This window comes from Pleurodeles waltl, chromosome 8, assembly GCF_031143425.1.
Source record: "Pleurodeles waltl isolate 20211129_DDA chromosome 8, aPleWal1.hap1.20221129, whole genome shotgun sequence".
Classification (NCBI taxonomy): Eukaryota; Metazoa; Chordata; class Amphibia; order Caudata; family Salamandridae; genus Pleurodeles; species Pleurodeles waltl.
This window is the reverse complement of record NC_090447.1, coordinates 990,293,830-990,314,680: the sequence shown is the minus strand read 5'-3', so window position 1 is coordinate 990,314,680 and position 20,851 is coordinate 990,293,830. Positions and strand designations below refer to the sequence as shown.

Genomic DNA, 20,851 nt, shown 5'->3' with positions numbered 1-20,851 from the left:
CATGGTCTGGCTCATGAGGGGAGCGCTCGCCCTCACCCCATGAGCCTCCCATGGGCATAGAAGGAACGGGAATCGCTTCCCCATCCACCCCCGTGATGTCTGATGATGTCAGCGCACGATCGAGCGCTGACCTCATCAGAGGCTGCCCCCACTGCTCTGGAAGCATGGCTTCCAATGCAATCGGAGAGAAATGCTTTGCATTTCTCTTCCAGTCCTGGGGCTGGGGGCGGCACAGAGACCTGAAGGGAAAGGCCTTTCCTTTCATGTCTCTTTGAGCATTTCTGCTGCCCGATCGTGAAGCGATCGGGCAGCAGAAATGCCCACTAGACATCAGGGATATTTTGATTATGTTTTTTTTTTTCTTCGATTTATGCATAAGGGGAACGACCCCTTAGGCAAGGGCCACTCCCCAGGGGGACAATATATTATTAGGTCTTTTCTGCCCCCAAGGGGGCAGAAACCACTAGACACCAGGGATTTTATTTTTTTATGTCAGTTTCACGCAAGGTGAGCGACCCCTTAGGCAAGGGTCACTCCCCTGGTGGGCAAAATTATTTTAGGCCACTTCTGCCCCTCTTTGGGGCAGATCGGCCTATTTTAATTAGGCTGATCTGCCCCCAAGGGGAGCAGAAGCCACTAGGCATCAGGGATGTTTTACTTTTTTATTTTTTACAAATTGGGAGCGCCCCCTTAGACAAGGATCGCTCCTCTGTGGGACAAATTTATTTTATGCCATTTCTGCCCTCCTTGAGGGCAGATTGGCCTATTTCTATTAGCCTGATCTGCCCGTGGGGGGGCAGAAACCTCTTAGGCACCAGAGGTTGGTGTGTGTTTGTGTGTGTGTTTTGTTTAAGGGGGCAGCCCCTTGGGCAAAGGTCGCTCCCCATGGGGGCACATTACTGTTGGCCTTTCTGCCCCCCTTGGGGGCAGATCGGCCTATTTTTGTAAGACTCATCTGCCCCGGGGGGGGGCAAAAAGCCAACCAGATACCAGGGAAGATTTTTTTCTTTGGGGACAAAGTTGTTCTGCCCACCATTAGTCAGATGGGGCAATTACCCTCGATCCACTCCCTGGAGCTACCAACCAGTATGGGTATGGTTATGCTCCCACCCCAGCTGAAGGGGGTAAGGGTCTTTCACCTCTACCCTGCACACTAAAACATCTTATCCCACGGCAAGCAAGAGGACATTTGATTATTTTGGGTTTTGGTTTTACATTTGGGCCATGAGAGCTTGTCTAACTCTCAAAATTGTCCCACTTACAATGGTAAGGGCTGCACTTTTTGGACTTTGGGATGCTGCCATCTCGAAAAATCTCAAGACCTAGACACATCGGAAAGCTAAACATCTGGGTGAGTCCAGGGTGGTGTGCTTCACATGCACCCACTCCATTTTCTTACCCACAATACCCTGCAAACCTCCAACTTTGCTGGAAATCACACATTTTACCCACATTTTTGTGATGAAAACACTTTACCTTTTTAAATACTTTCTTTTAATTTGGAGTGACAATTTTTAACGCACATTACATTTAATATTTTAAGGCAGTTTGAATACTCACCTAGTTTTACCCGTTTTTGCTGCTGCAACAGGCGCCTGTCAATTTTTTGTATTAGCGCTTTGCGCAGGGGTTGCGAGGGGCTGTTCTACATCTAATTTTTACTTAATTTTTTAGCCGGGGTCCACCTTGGTTGGTGAACCTTGCAGGAAGTTTTGGCCTGTTAGAGCCCACTTCCTGTCTACCGGCAGGGCCGCTTCCTGCTGGGCAGCGGTCTAGTTGTTTTTCTGGGGGGATTTAATGGGAGCAGCAACACGGCCGCGCCGATTAAGGTGAGCGCGTGTTGTCTATTTTCCTTCTTAAAACACTTTACCTTTTTAAATACTTTCTTTTAATTCAGAGTGACAATTTTTAATGCACATTACATTTAATATTTTAAGGCAGTTTGAATACTCACCTAGTTTTACACGTTTTTGCTGCTGCTATAGGCGCCTGTCAATTTTTTGTATTAGCGCTTTGCGTCAGGGGTTGCGAGGGGCTGTTCTACACCTAATTTTTACTTAATTTTTTAGCCGGGGGTCAACTTGGTTGGTGAACCTTGCAGGAAGTTTGGGCCTGTTAGAGCCCACTTCCTGTCTACCGGCAGGGCCACTTCCTGCTGGGCAGCGGTCTAATTGTTTTTCTGGGGGGATTTAATAGGAGCAGCAACACGGCCGCGCAGCGGACGAGCGCAGCTGGCGCGCCAGAGGCAAGTCCGTCTGCGCCCATCTGCGCCAGGACGGGCCAGAGGGCCAGGAGCCCTTCATCCTCGCCCAAAAAAGGCCTGCTCACCCATCCAGATATTCATAGTTTTGCAGGTACTCCCTGCCCCCACACGTTTATGCGGGGTCAATCTGCCCCCTGGAAATGTGCACGCTGTGCATGGTCCCCGGTGAGGCCTCTAACAGTGGAGGAGCACAGAGGTTTGAGGGCAGTTGGAAGTAAGTTGGATTATGCCAATGATAAGCGTACAAGGGGCCGTAGAGATATGGAGTCTTTTGCTCTTATTAACGCCAGATCCCTTCCCAAGCACAAATTCGAAATAAGGGAACTTATTTCCTCCCTTAACTTGGACTGCCTTTTCATAACGGAAACTTGGGCTAGGCCTGACTCGGACCCTGACTTTATTGAGGCTTCCCCCGCAGGATATTCTTATCATAGGGCAGACAGGACTACGGGCAAAGAAGGTGGATTGGCCATTATCTGTAGGTCCGACCTCACTTGCACTTGGAGTATTAAGAGTACCATTTCAGATGTATGTGAAACGATGGTTTTTAAACTTCTCTAAGGCAATTTCGTAATCTCCGAAGGCCTCTTAATTTACCGTCCTCCTGGTCCCCTCCCTAAGTTCCTTGTGGAATGTACAGATTTACTGGAACCTCTTGTTATGGCCCTGAAAGCAATCATTCTAGGAGATTTCAACATTCATTTAGATGACAGGGGTAATCCGTTGGTCACTGAATTTCTCAATCTCATGGCCTCTTTGGACTGGGCTCTAAAGGAAGGTCCGGCTACTCACATAGCTGGTCATACCTTCGACGGGATCTTTACTCGTCCTGAGGAAGAATTACAGCTTACAACTGCCCCGCTAAATTAGACGGACCATTCACTTTTGATTTTTAAGTTCACTTAGAAACAATCTCCCCTCACACACACACACCCAAATAGACTATTAAGACAATGGAAAACTATCTAGGCCAAATCCTTGGAAACCGCACAAAAACTCAGCTGGAAAGATACTAAACTCTCTGTTTTACTGCCTCTGGCTTGCTTTAACCAGGGAATTACTTTGGCAATTGACTCATTAGCCCCTCTGAAGGTTTATGCACTGCGTGTAGTCAAAAAACCCAGCCAACTTTGGTTTTCTCAGGACCTTAAAGCACTCCAGAGGAAATATAGACAGCAGGAGCGTCGCTAGAGACTCAATTCTGGTGCCAGCGAGAAATTTCATTTAAAATTAGCCTTAAATAACTAGAAGGAGACTTGCTTCAGAGCTAAAGCAGACTACTTCACGCTAAAAATTAAGAAAGCTACCAATTCTCCTAAAGAGTTATTCAGAGTTATTAATGCCCTTACTACCCCCCTCTGTACGACTAAGCTGGAGAACTCTCAGATCTTTGCAACAAAATAGCAAAGTTCTTTCAAAGTAAAATATTAAACATTCACTCTAGCTTTATTTCAGATAAGACTCAGGGGCACCCTCTTCTCACTGACACATCGGTACTGCTCTCCTCCACCTCACCTAGCGCTATGTTGGACAATGGTAGTTTACTCTCTAAATTTAACATGCCATCCCAAAACACAATCTGGAAGCTGCTTCAGGAAGGTAAATCTTGTTCTCTGCTAGATCCCTGCCCTCCGGCTATTTTGCAACTGGTTCCGGAGTTGGTGGCAACTGCGCTGGTCCCCATATTTCAGGAGGTCCTCACCTCCAGTATTTACCCTTCTGCCTGGAAAGAAACTATCATTATTCCCCTAAAGAAGAAGGAAACGGGGAAACAAGACGATTTGACCAAGCTTCGCCCCATAGCCTTGCTCCTTTTTTTGGCCAAAATGTTTGAAAAACACATCAACAGAGAATTGGTCAGCTTTTTGTCAGACTCAGAGGGGTTTGATCTTTCTCAACATGGATTCCGGAAATCTCATAGTAGGGAATCTGCCCTCATCTCCTCCTCAGACCCCATCCGTAGGTTGGTTGATGAGGGTCAAGGTGTTTTCTTGGTCCTCTTGGACCTATCAGCAGCATTTGACACCATTGCTCACCACATTATGCTCGAACGCCTACATCAGGCAGGCATTAGGGATCTAGCCCTGAAGCTTATTGAATCCTTTCTCTCTAACAGGTGGTCCACAGTAAGCTGTGGAGATTTTAGATCCCCGGCTTACCTTTTGCCCTGTGGGGTTCCTCAGGGCTCGTCGCTCAGCCCCACTTTATTTAACATCTATGTGGCTCCTCTGGCAGAACTAATACGCTCTTTTGGCTTCATCCCTACCTAATACGCGGATGATACGCAACTCATCATCTCAATTAACAAAGACGCGGAGGTAGTTGCAGCCCGTTTTAATGCTTGATTGTTGGCGGTAAGCAGCTGGATGAAGGCTAACTGGCTAAAACTGAACTGCGATAAAACCGAGGTTCTTTGCTTTGTGATAAGTAGGGCACAGTGGTCCCCTAACTGGTGGCCTAAAGAATGTGGCACCCTGCCTCTACCTGGTTCCATGTCAAGGGATCTAGGATTTCTTTCTGATGATCATCTGTCTTTTCAAGCTCAGGTTAACCAGACCATAAAATCTTGCATGTGGATTTTGAGGAAATTGAAGAAAATGTTCCCCTACCTTTTAAAAGAATGGAGAATTACTGCCACCCTGGCCCTGGTCCTGTCCAGATTGGATTACGGCAATTCTCTCTTGCTCAATTTGGATAAAGGATCACTAAAAAAACTGCAGCTGATGCAGAACACAGCAGCCAGACTCATATTGAATCTGCCACAATCAGCCTCTGCAACGGAGAGCCTTAGAAACTTACATGGGCTCCCTATAGCCCAACGGATCTCTTATAAGGCACTCTGCATTGTACATAAAGACACTCACGGGATCGGTTCCAAGTACTTGACTACTAATTTACAGTGGCACCGTCCTACACGCCTGCTGCGCTCTGTCAGCACCTTTCAAATTCGAGTCCCCCGTACCAAGAAAGTGAAGTGGGGGGAAAAAGCTTTTAATATCGCCGCGGCCACGATCTGGAATTCTCTTCCGCTGAATCTCAGGAAAGAGCGCAATTATCTTACCTTCAGGAAATGGGTCAAGACCTGGCTGTTTCCTCGATAGCCGGCACCTTTCTCTCTTTAGACAGTGCACTGCCTTACCTTAGTTAGCGCTTCGATGCCCCCGGGCCGGAATGCGCTTTATAAAAACTCCATACATACATACATACATGGAACCTTCCGGAATCAGAAGGAATCCAAAAAATTCCTACCAACCAGCATTGTTGCATATATACTGATAAAAATGTTGCCCCACTTGTCAGCATAAAAATGTTTTTTTTCAAACTGCCTTTTGGATCCTATTTGGTTCCCCCTCATTTTCAACATGTTTTTGGCTCTTCCCTGTCACAGGCACTTGGCCCGCGTACACAAGTGAAGTATAATTTGTACCGGGTGACTGAAGGGAACGTTGGGTGGTAGGAAATTTGTGCCAGTGCAGTGATCCCACACAGAAATGTGGGAAAAGTTTATTTTCTAGCTAGATTTGAGGTTTGCTGAGGATTCTGGGTAAGAAAACACTGGGGGATCCAAGCAAGTCCCACCTCCCGGGACTCCCTCAGGTGTCTAATTTTCAGAAATGTTCAGGTTTGGTAGGTTTCCCTAGATGGCTGCTGAACTGAGGACCAAAAATGCAGGTGCCTCCGCAAAAATAGGTAGTTTTGTATTTTATAATTTTGATGTGTCCACATAGTGTTTTAGGGCATTTCCAGTCACAGGCACTAGGCCTACCCACACAAGTGAGATACCATTTTTATTGGGAGACCTGGGGGAACGCTGGGTAGATGGAAGTTTGTGGGTCACCTCAGATTTCAGAACTTTCTGTCACCGAAATGTGAGGACTTTTTTTTTTTTTGCCAGATTTTGAGGTTTGATAAGGATTCTGGGTAACAGAACCTGGTAAGAGCACCACAAATTATCCCTTTCTGGGTTCCCTAGGTGTCTAGTTTTCAGAAATGTCCAGGTTTTCTAAGTTTCCCTAGGTGCTGGCTGAGCTAGAGGCTAAAATCCATAGCTAGGCACTTTGCAAAAAACAGGTCACTTTTCTTTGGGAAAATGTGATGTGTCCCTGTTGTGTTTTGGGGTGTTAGAAATTGGGTTTTTGGTTGGCAGTCAGGTTACCCTCTGTGCAAGCAAGAACCCTCACTCTAGTCAGAGTAAGTCACACACAATCCAAAATTATCCTGGGCCCACCCTCTGGTAGCTTGGCACGAGCAGTCAGGCTTAATTTAGAAGGCAAAGTGTAAAGTATTTGTGCAATAAATCATACAATAACAAAATTACACCACAAAAATACACCACACAATGTTTAGAAAAATATATAATATTTATCAGGATAATTGTAGGTCAAAACGAATAAAGATGCAATGTGAAATTGTAGAGATATCACTGAAAAAGTGATATAAAGGGGGTCATTCTGACCCTGGCGGTCATGGACCACCAGGGCCAACGACCGCGGAAGCACCGCCAACAGGCTGGCGGTGCTTCCTGGCCAATTCTGACCGCGGCGGTAAAGCCGCAGTCTTTTCCCCTGGCCATAGGAATCCTCCATGGCGGCGCTGCAAGCAGCGCCGCCATGGGGATTCCGACCCCCTTCCCGCCATCCTGTTCCTGGCGGCTCTTACCGCCAGGAACAGGATGGCGGGAACGGGTGTCGTGGGGCCCCCTCACAGGGCCCCATAATGATTTTCAGTGTCTGCTTAGCAGACACTGAAAATCACGATGGGTGCCACTGCACCCGTCGCACCCCAGCAACTCCGCCGGCTCCATTCGGAGCCGGCTTCATCGTTGCTGGGTCTTTCCCTCTGGGCGGGCGGGCAGGCGGCCTTTTGGCAGTCGCCCGCCCACCCAGCGGGAAAGTCAGAATGACCGCGGCGGTCATTTGACCGCGGTGCGGTCTTCTGGCGGGGGAACTTTGGCGGGCGGCCTCCGCCGCCCGCCGAAGTTGGAATGACCCCCAAAGTGTCTTAAGTCTTTAAAAAGCAAAGTCTCTTTCAAGCACAAAGTACCTGGTTTAAAGTGGAAAATCTCCGCAAAGGGCCGCAAAAGAAGAGATACGTGGAAAAAGGGTGGGTGCGTCGATTTCTCCCCTGCACACACGGACTTGCGTCGTTATTTTTCACGCGGGGAAGTCGTGCGTTGTTTTCCGGCCCACGGACAGTCTCTTTCTGTGGGTCACGGTATTACCAGATGTCCAGGGGTCTGGGTGTGGATTCTACTGCCTGTTTTCCGGCTGCACGTCGTTCCGCGGGGCTGTGCGTCTAAGTTTCGCTCTCACGGCAGGCGTTGTGTAGATTTACCCTCTGAAAGTCAGGCGGCGTTGTCCTTGTGAGGCCGTGCGTCGAAGTTCCGGTCGACCCGAAGGCGTCGCGTCGATCAGCGTCGGTGTGCAGCGTTTTTCTCGCTGCGGAGCAAGCTGTGCGTCAAAATTTTCGGCGCACGTAGAGTCCAAATGAAAAAGAGAAGTCTTTTTGGTCCTGAGACTGCAGGGAACAGGAGGCAAGCTCTATCCAAGCCCTTGGAGAGCACTTTTACAGCCAGACAAGAGTTCAGCAAGGCAGCAGGGCAACAGCAAGGCAGCAGTCCTTTGTAGAAAGCAGTCAGGTGAGTCCTTTAGGCAGCCAGGCAGTTCTTCTTGGCAGGATGCAGGTTCTGGTTCAGGTTTCTTCTCCAGCAAGTGTCTGAGTGAATGCACAATGAGCTGTCAACCAAGCCCAGCCAGACGTGGATTGTAAGGCACAGAAAGATTTAAGTGCAAAGAAATGCTCACTTTCTAAAAGTGTCATTTCTAGAATAGTAATATTAAATCCAACTTCACCAGTCAGCAGGATTTGGTATTACCATTCTGGCCATACTAAATATGACCTTCCTTTTCCTTACAGATCAGCAGCTACCACTTCAATACTGTATGAGGGCAGCCCCAATGTTAGCCTATGAAGGGAGCAGGCCTCACAGTAGTGCAAAACGAATTTAGGAGTTTTACACTACCAGGTCATGTAAACTACACAAGTACATGTCCTGCCTTTCACCCACACAGCACTCTGCTCTAGGGGTTACCTAGGGCACACATTAGAGGTGACTTATATGTGGAGAAAGGGGAGGTTTAGGCTTGGCAAGTACTTTTAAATGCCAAGTCGAGGTGACAGTGAAACTGCACACACAGGCCTTGCAATGGCAGGCCTGAGACAAGGTAAAGGGGCTACTTAAGTGGGTGGCACAACCACTGCTGCAGGCCCACTAGTAGCATTTAATCTACAGGCCCTAGGCACATATAGTGCACATTACTAGGGACTTATAAGTAGATTAAATAGTCCAATCAGGTATGATCCAAGGTTACCATGTTTAAAGGGAGAGAGCATATGCACTTTAGCACTGTTTAGCAGTGATAAAGTGTGCAGAGTCTAAAAGCCAGCAAAAAAAGTGTCCAAAAAGTGGAGGGAGGCAGGCAAAAAGTTAGGGGTGACCACCCTAAGGCTGTCAGGTCTAACATGGGGCATTTCCTGTCACGGGCACTAGGCCTACCCACACAAGTGAGTACCATTTTTATCGGGAGACTTGGGAGAATGCAGGGTGGAAGGACATTTATGGCTCCTCTCAGATTTCAGAACTTTCTGTCACTGATATGTGAGGAAAGAGTATTCTTTTGCCAGATTTTGAGGTTTACAAAGGGTTTTGGGTAACAGAACCTGGTCAGAGCCCCACAAGTCACCCCATCGTGGATTCCCCTAGGTGTCTAGTTTTATAAAATGCACAGGTTTTGTAGGTTTCCCTAAGTGCCAGCTGAGCTAGAGGTCAAAATAAACAGCTAGGCACTTTCCAAAAAACAGGTCTGTTTTCTTAGGGAAAATGTGATGTGTTCATGTTGTGTTTTAGGACATTTCCTGTCACGAGGACTAGGTCTACCCACACAAGTGAGGTATCATTTTTATCGGGAGACTTAGGGGAACGCTGGGTGTAAGGAAATTTGTGGCTCCTCTCAGATTCCAGAACTTTCTGTGACTGAAATCTGAGGGGGAAAGTGTTTTTTGCCAAATTTTGAGGTTTGCAAGGGATTCTGGGTAACATAACCTGGTGAGAGCCCCACAAGTCACCCCATCCTCTATTCCCCTATGTGTCTAGTTATCAAAAATGCACAGGTTTGCTAGGTTTCATTAGGCGCTGGCTGAGCTAGAGGCCAAAATCCACACCTAAGCAAGTTCCAAAAACACGTCAGATTTCAAAGTAAAAATGTGATGTGTCCATGTTGCGCTTCATGTCGCGGGCATTAGGCCTACCTATGCAAGTGCAGTACCATTTTTATTTGGGGATTTAGGGGTACACAGAATAGCAGAACAAGTGTTATTGCCTGTGAGAAAGTAGCCTCTTTCTAGCATGGTTACCCTCACTTTTGGCCTGTTTGTGAGTGTGTGTCAGTGTGTTTTTACTGTGTCACTGGGATCCTGCTAGCCAGGACCCCAGTGCTTATAGTGAAAACACTATATGTAAGTGTGTTTTGCTTGTCCCACTGGGATCTTGCTAGCCAGGACCCCAGTGCTCATAGTTTGTGGCCTAATGTGTGTGTTGTCAGTAGTGCTTAACTGTGTCACTGAGGCTCTGCTAACCAGAACCTCAGTGCTTATCTTAGCTCTGCTTCCAAATTAGTCACTATAGATTAGTGACTTCATTTACCAATTCCAATTGGCAAACTGGACCCCCCCTTATAAGTTCCTAGTATATGGTACGTAGGTACCCAGAGCATTGGGGTTCCAGGAGATCCTTATGGGCTGCAGCATTTCTTTTGCCACCCATAAGGAGCTCAGACAAACCCTTTCTCAGGACTGCCACTGCAGCCTGTGTGAAATAGTGCACACACTTTTTCACAGCCATTTTCACTGCATTTAAGTAACGTATAAGTCACCTATATGTCTAACCTTCATTTACTGAAGGCTAGGTGGAAAGTTACTAAGTGTGAGGGCACCCTTGCACTAGCAAAGGTGCCCCAACGCAGCTCAGGGCCAATTTCCCGGACTTGTGAGTGCGGGGACACCATTACACACGTGCACTACATATAGGTCAATACCTATATGTAGCTTCACAATGGTATCCCCGAATATGGCCATGTAAGGTGTCTAAGATCATGGAATTGTCCCCCCCATTCCAAATTTGGTACTGGGGAGCCAACTCCATGCATCCTGGGGGCTCCACCATGGAACCCCAGTACTGCCAAACCAGCTCTCTGAGGCTTGCACTGCAGCTACAGCTGCTGCCACCTCACAGACAGGATTCTGCCCTCCTGGGGTCTGAGCAGCTCAGTCCTAGGAAGGCAGAACAAAGCATTTCCTTTGGGAGGAGGGTGTTATACCCTCTCCCTTTGGAAATAAGTGTTACAGGCTTGAGAGGGGTAGCCTCCCTCAGCCTCTGGAAATGTTTTGAAGGGCACAGATGGTGCTCTCCTTGCATAATCCAGTCTACACCGGTTCAGGAACCCCCATTCCCTGTTCTGGCATGAACCTGGACAAAGGAAAGGGGGGTGACCATCCCCCTGTCTATCACCACCCCAGGGGTGGTGTCCAGAGCTCCTCCAGTGTGTCCCAGACTTCAGCCATCTTGTTTTCCAAGGTGTGGGGACACTCTGGAGGCCTCTGAGTGGCCAGTGCCAGCAGGTGACATCAGAGACCCCTCCTGATAGGTCCATACGCAACAAGGTAGCCAATCCACCTCTAAGGGCTATTTAGGGTCTCTCCTGTGGGTTTCTCTTCAGATTCTACTTGCAAGTTTCCAGCAGGAATACTCTGCAACTACTACTTCATCCTCTGACCTCGGATCGACTGCAGACTGCTCCAGGAACTGCTGTAACAGCAACAAAGTATCCAGAAGGGCTACTTTTCCTCTGCAACTTCAGCTCCAGCCAGCAACTGCAACAGTTACCATGGTGTGCATACTCTGGGGACTCCCTGTCTTCACCTTGCACCAGAAAGACCAAAAAAATCTCCAGTGGAGTGAAGGAGTCACTTCCCTGCTCCAGCAGGCACCTTCTAAGATGACAACCAGTTCTTTGGGACTCCTCTCCGGGCGACGAGCATGCTCCTTGGAACACAGGTGGTGGACCCCTTCGACACAGACTGTCCTGCTGTCCAAATTTGGAGGAGGTATAGAGCTTGCCTTCCCCGTTTGCGACAGTACTCCTGTGCACCACGTCATCTTCACCTCCTGAGGCCTCTGGGCACTATCTGCAAGAATCCTTCATGCACAGCCTGGCCCAGGTCCCCAGCACTCTATCCTGCGAGGCTCAACTCCCTGAGTTGTTCTCCGGCAGCGTGGGACCTTCTTTTGTAGTGCTGCAACAACCGCAATTTGCACCTTCTTTGTCCCCGTGACCTGGGACCTCCGTGGGTGCTGCCTGGTCATCTGTGGGTTCCAACCAGTGTTGGAAGCCCCTCCTGCCTCCTCAGTCCAAATTGAGGCCCCCAGGTCCCTCCTGGGTCTAGGCAGTGCCACTTTGACGCAATCCACGACTTTGCTTGAATCAAGGCTTGTTGGACAAACCCAGCACTGAAACTTGCCAGCATCCAACATCTCCATATGGGACATCAGTCAATCAGGAATTTGGAAAGTGCACTACTCACCCGTGAAGGTCTCAAGGCGCTGAGGAGTGGGGGAAAGGGGGTTGGGAGGTGCTGCTACTGCTCGAACAGCCAGATCTTGAGAAGTTTTCTGAAGGTAAGGAGGTCTTTGGTCTGGCGCAGGTGGGTGGGAAGAGTGTTCCACGTTTTGTCGGCGAGATGCAAGAATGATCTACCGCCGGTTGTAGTCCTGAGGACGTGTGGTACATCCAGTGCATCATGCAGGAACCCGCAGCCATCTTCCCTTGGTGCATTTCAGTGGTCTTCTTCCAACCGAAGACTCCTCTTTGCACCTTCTTCTAGGTTGGCAGGGGCTCCTGTCCTTCCTGGAATCTTCTATGACTTCTGGACTTGGTCTCCTCTCTTTACAGGTCTTCACATCCAGGAATCCTCCATTTGTTGTTTGCAGTCTTCCTTGGTTCTTGCAATAACTCTAATCACGACTTGTAGTGTGTCCTAAGGAAACTTGCAGTACTTTACTCCTACTTTCTTGGGCTCTGGGGGTATTTTACTCACCTTTGTGGTATTCTTACTCTCCCAGCTATTCTCTACACACTACACTTGTCTAGGGGGGAATTTGTGATTCGCATTCCACTTTCTTAGTATATGGTTTGTGTTGCCCCTAGACCTATTTTCTCCTATTGCATTCTATAGCATTTCCTATTGTTTGCACTATCACATGTCTAATTACTTAACTTATTTTAGTGTTTAGTGTACATTTTGTGTATAATACTTACCTCCAGAAAGAGTATTGCCTGTTCGAAATGGGGTCTTTGGTTGACAGTCACGTTACCCCCTGTTCAAGGAAGGACCCTCGCTCTAGTTAGGGTAAAAGAGAATCAGCCTCAGCTAACCCCTGCTTACTCCCTTGGTAGCTCGGCAGAGCAGTAGACTTAACTTCAGAGTGCTAGGTGTAAATTATTTGTACCAACACACACAGTAACTTAATGAAAACACTACAAAATGACACCACACCAGTTTAGAAAAATAGGAAATATTTATCTAAATAAAACAAGACCAAAACGACAAAAATCCACAATACACAAGTCAAGTTATCAATTAAAAATCAAAAAGAGTCTTTAAGTAGTTTTAAACACACACTAACGCTGTCAGCGTGAAAAAGTACCTTGGGCACATCAAAAATAACCCCGCACGGGCGAGTGCGCATCAAAAAGGGCTTGCGAGGCGTTGATTCCACTCATGAGCAGGACCGTGCGTCGTTTCTCCTTTCACCGGGTTGGGGCGTGTTGTTTCTTCTCTCCGCAGGAGAGCGATGCGTCAATCCGGTCAGCACTCTCGGGTCCGGGCACGCCTTGCGTTGTTTTTCCACGCACAGTGGTACTTGAGTCGGGAATCCAGCTGCACGATGATCCAAAAACCTTGCAGCGCGGCTTGTGATCTCCCATCCTCCGTCGGAGACGGTGCGCGTTGTTTCTCCTGCTCCGTGCGTCGATTCTTCGGTCGCGTTTCTTGCGAGCATCGTTTCTCAGCTGCGGAGCCGGCAGCGCGTCGTTTCCTCAGCCGCAAATCGGAGTTACGTCCATCTTTTCCCCGCACGGCGCAATGTGCGTGGATTTCCTAGTCTTTAGGCTGCCAGCTTCTCCTTTCAGGGTCCCAGGAACTGGATGGTCACCATAGGGCAGAGTAGGAGTCTCTCCAGAGACTCCAGGTGCTGGCAGAGAGAAGTGTTTGCTGTCCCTGAGACTGCAAACAACAGGAGGCAAGTTCTAAATCAAGTCCTTGGAGATTTGTTCTCAAGATGGAAGGCACACAAAGTCCAGTCTTTGCCCTCTCACTCTGGCAGAAGCAGCAACTGCAGGATAGCTCCACAAAGCACAGGCAGGGCAGCTCTTATTCCTCAGCTCTTCAGCTCTTCTCCAGGCAGAGGTTCCTCTTGTTTCCAGAAGGGTTTCTAAAGTCTGTGGTTTTGGGTGCCATTCTTATACCCAATTTCTCCTTTGAAGTAGGCCTACTTCAAAGTAAAGTCTCTTTTGAATGTGAAATCATTCCTTGCCCAGGCCAGGCCCCAGACACTCACCAAGGGGTTGGAGACTGCATTGTGTGAGGACAGGCACAGCTTTTTCAGGTGTAAGTGCTGACTCTTCCCCTCCCTCCTAGCATAGCTGGCTCATCAGGAAATGCAGACTACACCCCAGCTCCCTTTGTGTCACTGTCTAGTGTGAGGTGCAACCAGCCCAACTGTCAAACTGACCCAGACAGGGAATCCATAAACAGGCAGAGTCACAGAAATGGTATAAGCAAGAAAATGCTCACTTTCTAAAAGTGGCATTTTCAAACACACAATCTTAAAATCAACTTTACTAAAATATGTATTTTTAAATTGTGAGCTCAGAGACCCCAAACTCCACATGTCCATCCGCTCCCAAAGGGAATCTATACTTTAATCTTATTCAAAGGTAGCCCCCACAATAACCTATGAGTGGGACAGGCCTTGCAACAGTGAAAAACAAATTTAACAATATTTCACTGTTAGGACATATAAAACACATTACTATATGTCCTTCCTTAATCATACACTGCACCCTGCCCTTGGGGCTACCCAGAGGGGTGTCTGACATGTAATAAAAGGCACGGTTTAGGCCTGGCAAGTGGGTACACTTGCCAAGTCGAATATACAGTTAAAACTGCACACAAACACTGCAGTGGCAGGTCTGAGACATGATTACAGAGCTACTTATGTAGGGGCACAACCAGTGCTGCAGGCCCACTAGTAGCATTTGATTTACAGGCCCTGGCACATCTAGTGCACTTTACTAGGGACTTACTAGTAAACCAAATATACCAATCATGAATAAGCCAATTACGGTAAGCTGTCATTGTTTATTTTATCTTTCACTAGAGTGTGCCACTGTAATCACATTAACTTCACATGTGCACTAATTTTGGAATTTTAATCATACATATTGATCATGGTTTATGTTTTATCTACTTAGGGTGACTTTATTGTACGAGTAGAACTAAGTAAGTGACTGCTTATCTTTAGATATTGATGAGTATTTGACTTGAAATCTTGGAGTAGATTTTCTCTTTGGTCCTGAAGAAGCGTCATAGGATCCGGCTGGACCATTTGGACGCGAAACATGTAGACCTGCTATAGAGAGATACCATATAGTGTGTTATCCTCCTTTTTGAGAGTAGGTGACCATCATTTATCACCCGTTACTCTCTGCCTTGTTTTTAATCTTGGTCCTCATCACATAAAACTGATTAAACTATGAGTGATATTTGTTGATGATGAACCAATTTTAATTTTCTATTCACTCCACTTATACTTGGGTACTTCTAATTGGGCACCCGCTCTAAATAATTACTTTGGATGTGCTACTACCTGAGCACCCCGGTTAAGAGCACCCCATCGGGGGGAGCCCGTTAGGCATTGCAGTACCGGCCTAACGAGGAGCTTTCCCAATGATGAAGCCAGTCATCCAATGTGATGCATGAGGGTTCTTGCTCCTGTAGAAATTTCGTTCACTCTAAATGATTACTCTCAATAGGAACAGTGTACTTCTAGATTTATAATAAGCCAATTACATACACATTTTGTAAAGGAGCACTTGTACTTTAGCACTGGTTAGCAGTGGTAAACTGTGTAGAGTAACAAAAACAGTAAAATCAGGGTCCAGCACACATCAACAACCTGGGGAACAGAGGCAAAAAGTTAAGGGAGACCACGCCAAGGATGTAAAGGCTAACATTGCCTGTAAGATATTTTTGGCCTTGTGTCACTAAAATAAACTACCTTTATTTTTGGTAACACTGAGTATTGTCTTTACTTGTGTATAAGTACTGTGTAACTATAGTGGTATTGCAGGAGCTTTGCATGTCTCCTAGTTCAGCCTAAGCTGTTCTGCTGCAGCTACCTCTATCAGCCTAAGCTGCTAGAATACTACTACATTCCACTAATAAGGGATAACTGGACCTGTTATAAGGTGTAAATACCCAAGTATCCACTACAAACCAGGCCAGCATCCTACATTGCCCCTTGTCTTTCTCTACAATTTTTCCTTCCAAATGTAAGACGTGTGTAAAAGTGGCATCTATTGGAGAAATGCCCTGTAATTCACATGCTAGTATGGGCACCCCGGAATTCAGAGGTGTGCCAATAATCACTGCTTATCAACACCTTATATTGTGCCCATTTTGGAAATACAAAGATTTCCTTGATGCCTATTTTTCACTCTTTATATTTCACCAAATAATTTGCTATATACCCAGTATACAATGAAAACCCATTTCAAGGTGCAGCTCCTTTATTGGCTCTGGTTACCTACGGTTCTTGATGAACCTCAAGCCCTATATATCCCCGCAAGCAGAAGAGTCCAGCAGATGTAATGGTATATTACTTTTGAAAATCTGACATCGCAGGAAACAGTTACAGAGTAAAACATGGAGAAAAATTGCTTTTTTTTTAACTCAATTTTTTAATGTTTTTTTTTTGTTTCAGCTGTTATATTCTGTAGAAAAACCTTGTAGGGTCTACACAAATTACCTCTTGCTGAATTCAGAATTGTGCTTACTTTTCAGAAATGTTTAGCTTTCTGGGATCGAGCATTGGTTTCACACCCATTTCTGTCACTAACTGGAAGGAGGCTGAAAGCACAAAAATAGTAAAAATGGGGTTTGTCCCAATAAAATGCCAAAATAGTGAAGAACAAGGTGGTTTTCTGACTCAAGTCTGCCTGTTCCTGAAAGCTGGGAAGTTGTGATTTTCTCCCTGCAAACCCTTTGTTGATGCCATTTTCTCTGAAAAAAACAACAAGCCTTCTTCTGCAGCCCTTTTTTCCCAATTTTTATTTTTGAAACAAAATGTTCGCTATATTTTGACTAATTTCTTGGTCTCCTCCAGGGGAATCCACAAACTCTGGGTACCTCTAGAATCCCTAGGATTTTGGAAAAAAAGGACGCAAATTTTGCATGGGTAGCTTATGTGGACAAAAAGTTATGAGTGCCTAAGCACAAACTGCCCCAAATAGCCAAAAAAGGCCTGGCACCTGAGAGGGAAAAGACCAGGCAGCAAAGGGGTTAACAGATATGGAGCATTCCTGCCCTCACCCTTTCACACAGTGCACTAAGGCTTCTTGCTGCGTTGCATGAAAACATTATAAATACAGCCTTAAATCTACTCGTTTGTAGTCCTGACATAACTGAACTGCTCAACTGTGCATGGGTCAGTCTCACTCATCTACCTGTGGAAAATAGCTCTTAGAGAACATAGGTCCAGATATACAAAGACAAGATGCATTTGCAAAAGGTCTGATTCACAAAAAAAGTCTATCAGCACTCTTGGAGACTCATACATAACATCAAACACTACCAGTCTAGACTAACCTTCCAACACAACCTCGGCAAACCATGCAAAGCACACATGCATGTAAAGCCTGTAATTTTAGACAAGGTAACAAATAGCGCAGTGAGATGAGTCTTTTCACACAAAAGGTAAATCTCTGCAAATAACAATTAAAATAACTATGCAGGCAGCTAGGAAATGGGAAACTAAAACCCATTCAGTTTCAAAACGATACACTCCTTGTGGGCAGAACCGTGTTTGGATTTGTTTCCGCGCGCAAAAGACTGGGAGACAAATACATCACACTATTCCAACCACCTCTGACTTCCGTTTCACATTTTTTTTTACACGTTTTGCATTGTCTACTCTACAAATCCCTGCACAGAGCAAGCACTGTTGTTTGCTTATTAGGGAGTTTAAAATTGCCAAGAAAGGCAACAATTACAAATATTGAAAAGAAACTTCTGTTGTCCCAAGGAATGTAAAATACCTCCACGTTGGAAAAGTAGCTCTCTAATTGGATGGCAATCAATAGTGAACAAAATAACAGTTTCTACACGCATACTCCAAATATTGTTGTTTCTTTCTGAAACAGGTATGATAGATTCTTGAGAGAGCTCGTGGGTACAGAGACAGTTTGGGTGATGGTAAGGCAAGGGGTTAGCTATACAGACAACTGAAAGAAAATGCACTTACCTTAGCAAACATCTTCTCGGGTGTCTCGGTTTGGTGATTCTTACAAACAGAAGCTCAGCTGCTTTCTGTTGTGAAGTTACTCGTTGGCACTGCGTGTATATTTGAGTGTACTCGCTGTGCTTATATATACTGTGGCCAGGACCATTTCCTATACAAAAGCTTCCTCTTTTTAATTATTGCATTCCGCAGATTGTGTCATTTCGAACTTTCCACCTCGTCATCGGCGAGTCTGTGCACGAGCTACAGGGCCCTGTACTTCTTCAAGAAAGAAAATCCCCCCCTCATTGATTATTGATTGAAGTAGCAGAAGAAGAGGCGTGATGCAATTTTATATGTGTTAAAGAATGACGGTTGTGTTTGACTGGTTGGGTGTGTGTGTGTGCTATTTATTCAGTTTAGTGGAATTTTAAATCTGATATACAGTCTGATGAGAGAAATGTGCAAGACAGCAAAATCGAAGCCAAAGCAGAGGTGTGGTTTTGAGCCAAGCCAAGCAAGAATTAATATGCAAATGATGCAGCCGGGGACATTTATAATTATATATCTCTAAATGATTCATATGGCAGAAATTGTGTTTTTAATTTAGTATAGAATTCCAACCTGCATGCTCCTTCAGATGTCCGCTATGTAGTCAATTATTCAATTATTTGATTGAGATATATATATATATATATATATATATATATATATATATATATATATATATATATTTGTTTCAAAGGAAGGATATCCATGAAAAATGAAAATCTAGTGAGGATATGTAAACTTGAAATAGCTCTGGGGGGCGGTACTTGAGGATCAAATGATACACTACATAGATATCAAGGCTTTATTCTTCGTGCAAATGAAATAGAAGGCAACAATTTGTGGGGTGTCTAAACACAATGTCTTGGTGCTATAACTTGGAACACTGAGGTATGGTATGAATTGTAGCAGGTGACTGTAGAAAAAGCATAAATGTTAACTTGACATAATCTGACAATTAGAACCATGAATTATATGGTCAAAAACGCTTTTTTGTTTTGAAAGGGTGAACACGTTTTATGTCAGAAATAAAAGTTTGAAAACACGCTATGGATCAGTAGTAGCTTCAGGTTTGAAAAAGGAGGTTGCATTGGAACAGAGCGAGAGAGAGAGAGAGAAAAATAAAAAAAGACAGGGCTCCTCCAACAATTTGTAGACAAGGAAATCACCACACTCCGTGAACTGGTGTTTCACTCGTCTTTATTTGGTGCACAACAAATATACACCGACACGTATCAACTTTGTGGTCTTTGTTATGGTGCCAAAGACCGCAGAGTTCATGGAGTGTGGTGGTTTCTTTGCTTTGCTATATATATATATATATATATATATATATATATATATATATATATATATATATATATATATGTATTTATAAAAACGATCACCAGTTTTGCTTCTCCCAGAGATCCAGCTGCTGGTGTTTATTGGAGATGGGAAATAAAATGCACGCTGTTACTTTGCACATTCGGGAGCGCGTGTGTTTGTTCCGTGGGAGAAGCAAAACTGGTGAAAGTATAATTGCCACCAGTGGGACTTAGTGACACCTGGGGCCCGAGTGAGGAACAATATATATATATATATATATATATATATATATATATATATATATATATATATATATATATATATATATATATATATATATATATATATATATATATATATATGTGTGTATATATATATATATATACATATACATATAAGTATGTAAATATATATATATATATATATATATATATATATATATGGTATTCATTAAGGAGGTAGGATATTAACTATCTTCTCATTTTAATGGAGTACCTTCGTGTTGGACTGGCAGGGATGCAGGCAAACAGCAACTGCTTGGTGCCTTTCAAACATATACATTCTAAGCCTACATCACAATTTCCCTAACATTCTAATCTCCACCACCCATCTGCCCACACTAATACTAAACTATAACCCAGCACATCTTCCCCTTATACAAAATCTTCAAAACTAAAATACCACATTTATACAATATAGTTGATACAACAAACAGTTCGATAACTGTAAGATATAGTGTGAACACATGGTCACCCCAAACAAGGAAGAGTACACCATTCAGAACTTATACCTCAGATCATAGTCCTTCAACTTGATCGTAACGGTTCTCGTTATGGGCAGTCTTCTCCAGGTATCCACTTGAGGTGACCCATCTTTACCTTCCACCTTCCTTTCATCATTACATCGTAGCTTTATACAAAGCATGACTGACACTCTATCCTTACTCCAGAATTTTGTATCTTCTGATGTCACCACATGCATTCTCACTCTCTTCACCACTATAGGACTGGAAAAAGTATCTTGCCCTTTCCACTTAAGGGTTTTTAGACTCTTACCATATCACCTTCTTCCACACCCACATCACGCAGAATCACTTTGACAAACCTCTCTTCAGCCATTCTCAAAATTAGTTTGTCTGTCACTTCAGCTGCTGTCTGGAAAGCTTTGGGGTGATCTGTTAAGTGAGGGCCAAGAAAAGGGGAAGGTCCCAAAACATGTTTTCACCATGCAATAATTTTAGACTCAACTACAGCCCGAACAGCTGAACGGACTTACACCAAATTTGACAAAAAACTAGATCTAAGTCTAGAAAGAGAGCATTTTGTAACTTGGTGTAAATCTGTTCATTACTTTTGAAGCTGTTAAAGCAAAATATTTATGTCTATCTAGAGATGCAGATCCTCTGTGAATCTACTGTGGTGGATCCATGGGCCAACAGCAATGCCATGATTAAGTGGCCACAACCTGAGCGGAAATTTGTGGCTGCCATTTTGTGCATCAGGATTCAGTTCCTGGAGGGGAAATAAAATGTAAAACTGATAGCAGGGGCCATAGTAGAGGTACCTTGATTCCATCGGACCGATGGAGGGGTCTGTGAGGGACCCCTTATGGGCAAG

General features: G+C 45.1%; 1 protein-coding gene across 1 annotated transcript in view; it reads right to left on the bottom strand.

The window, feature by feature from the left end:
- The window catches only part of ACOD1 (aconitate decarboxylase 1), a 31,157-nt gene extending 13,148 nt beyond the window's left edge, over positions 1-18,009 (bottom strand). Inside the window, exon 1 of the mRNA XM_069205258.1 lies at positions 17,904-18,009. Coding sequence (XP_069061359.1) covers positions 17,904-17,915 — 12 coding nt within the window. The 5' untranslated portion in view covers positions 17,916-18,009. The remainder of the gene's footprint in view (positions 1-17,903) is intronic.
- Positions 18,010-20,851: the final 2,842 nt, after the last annotated feature.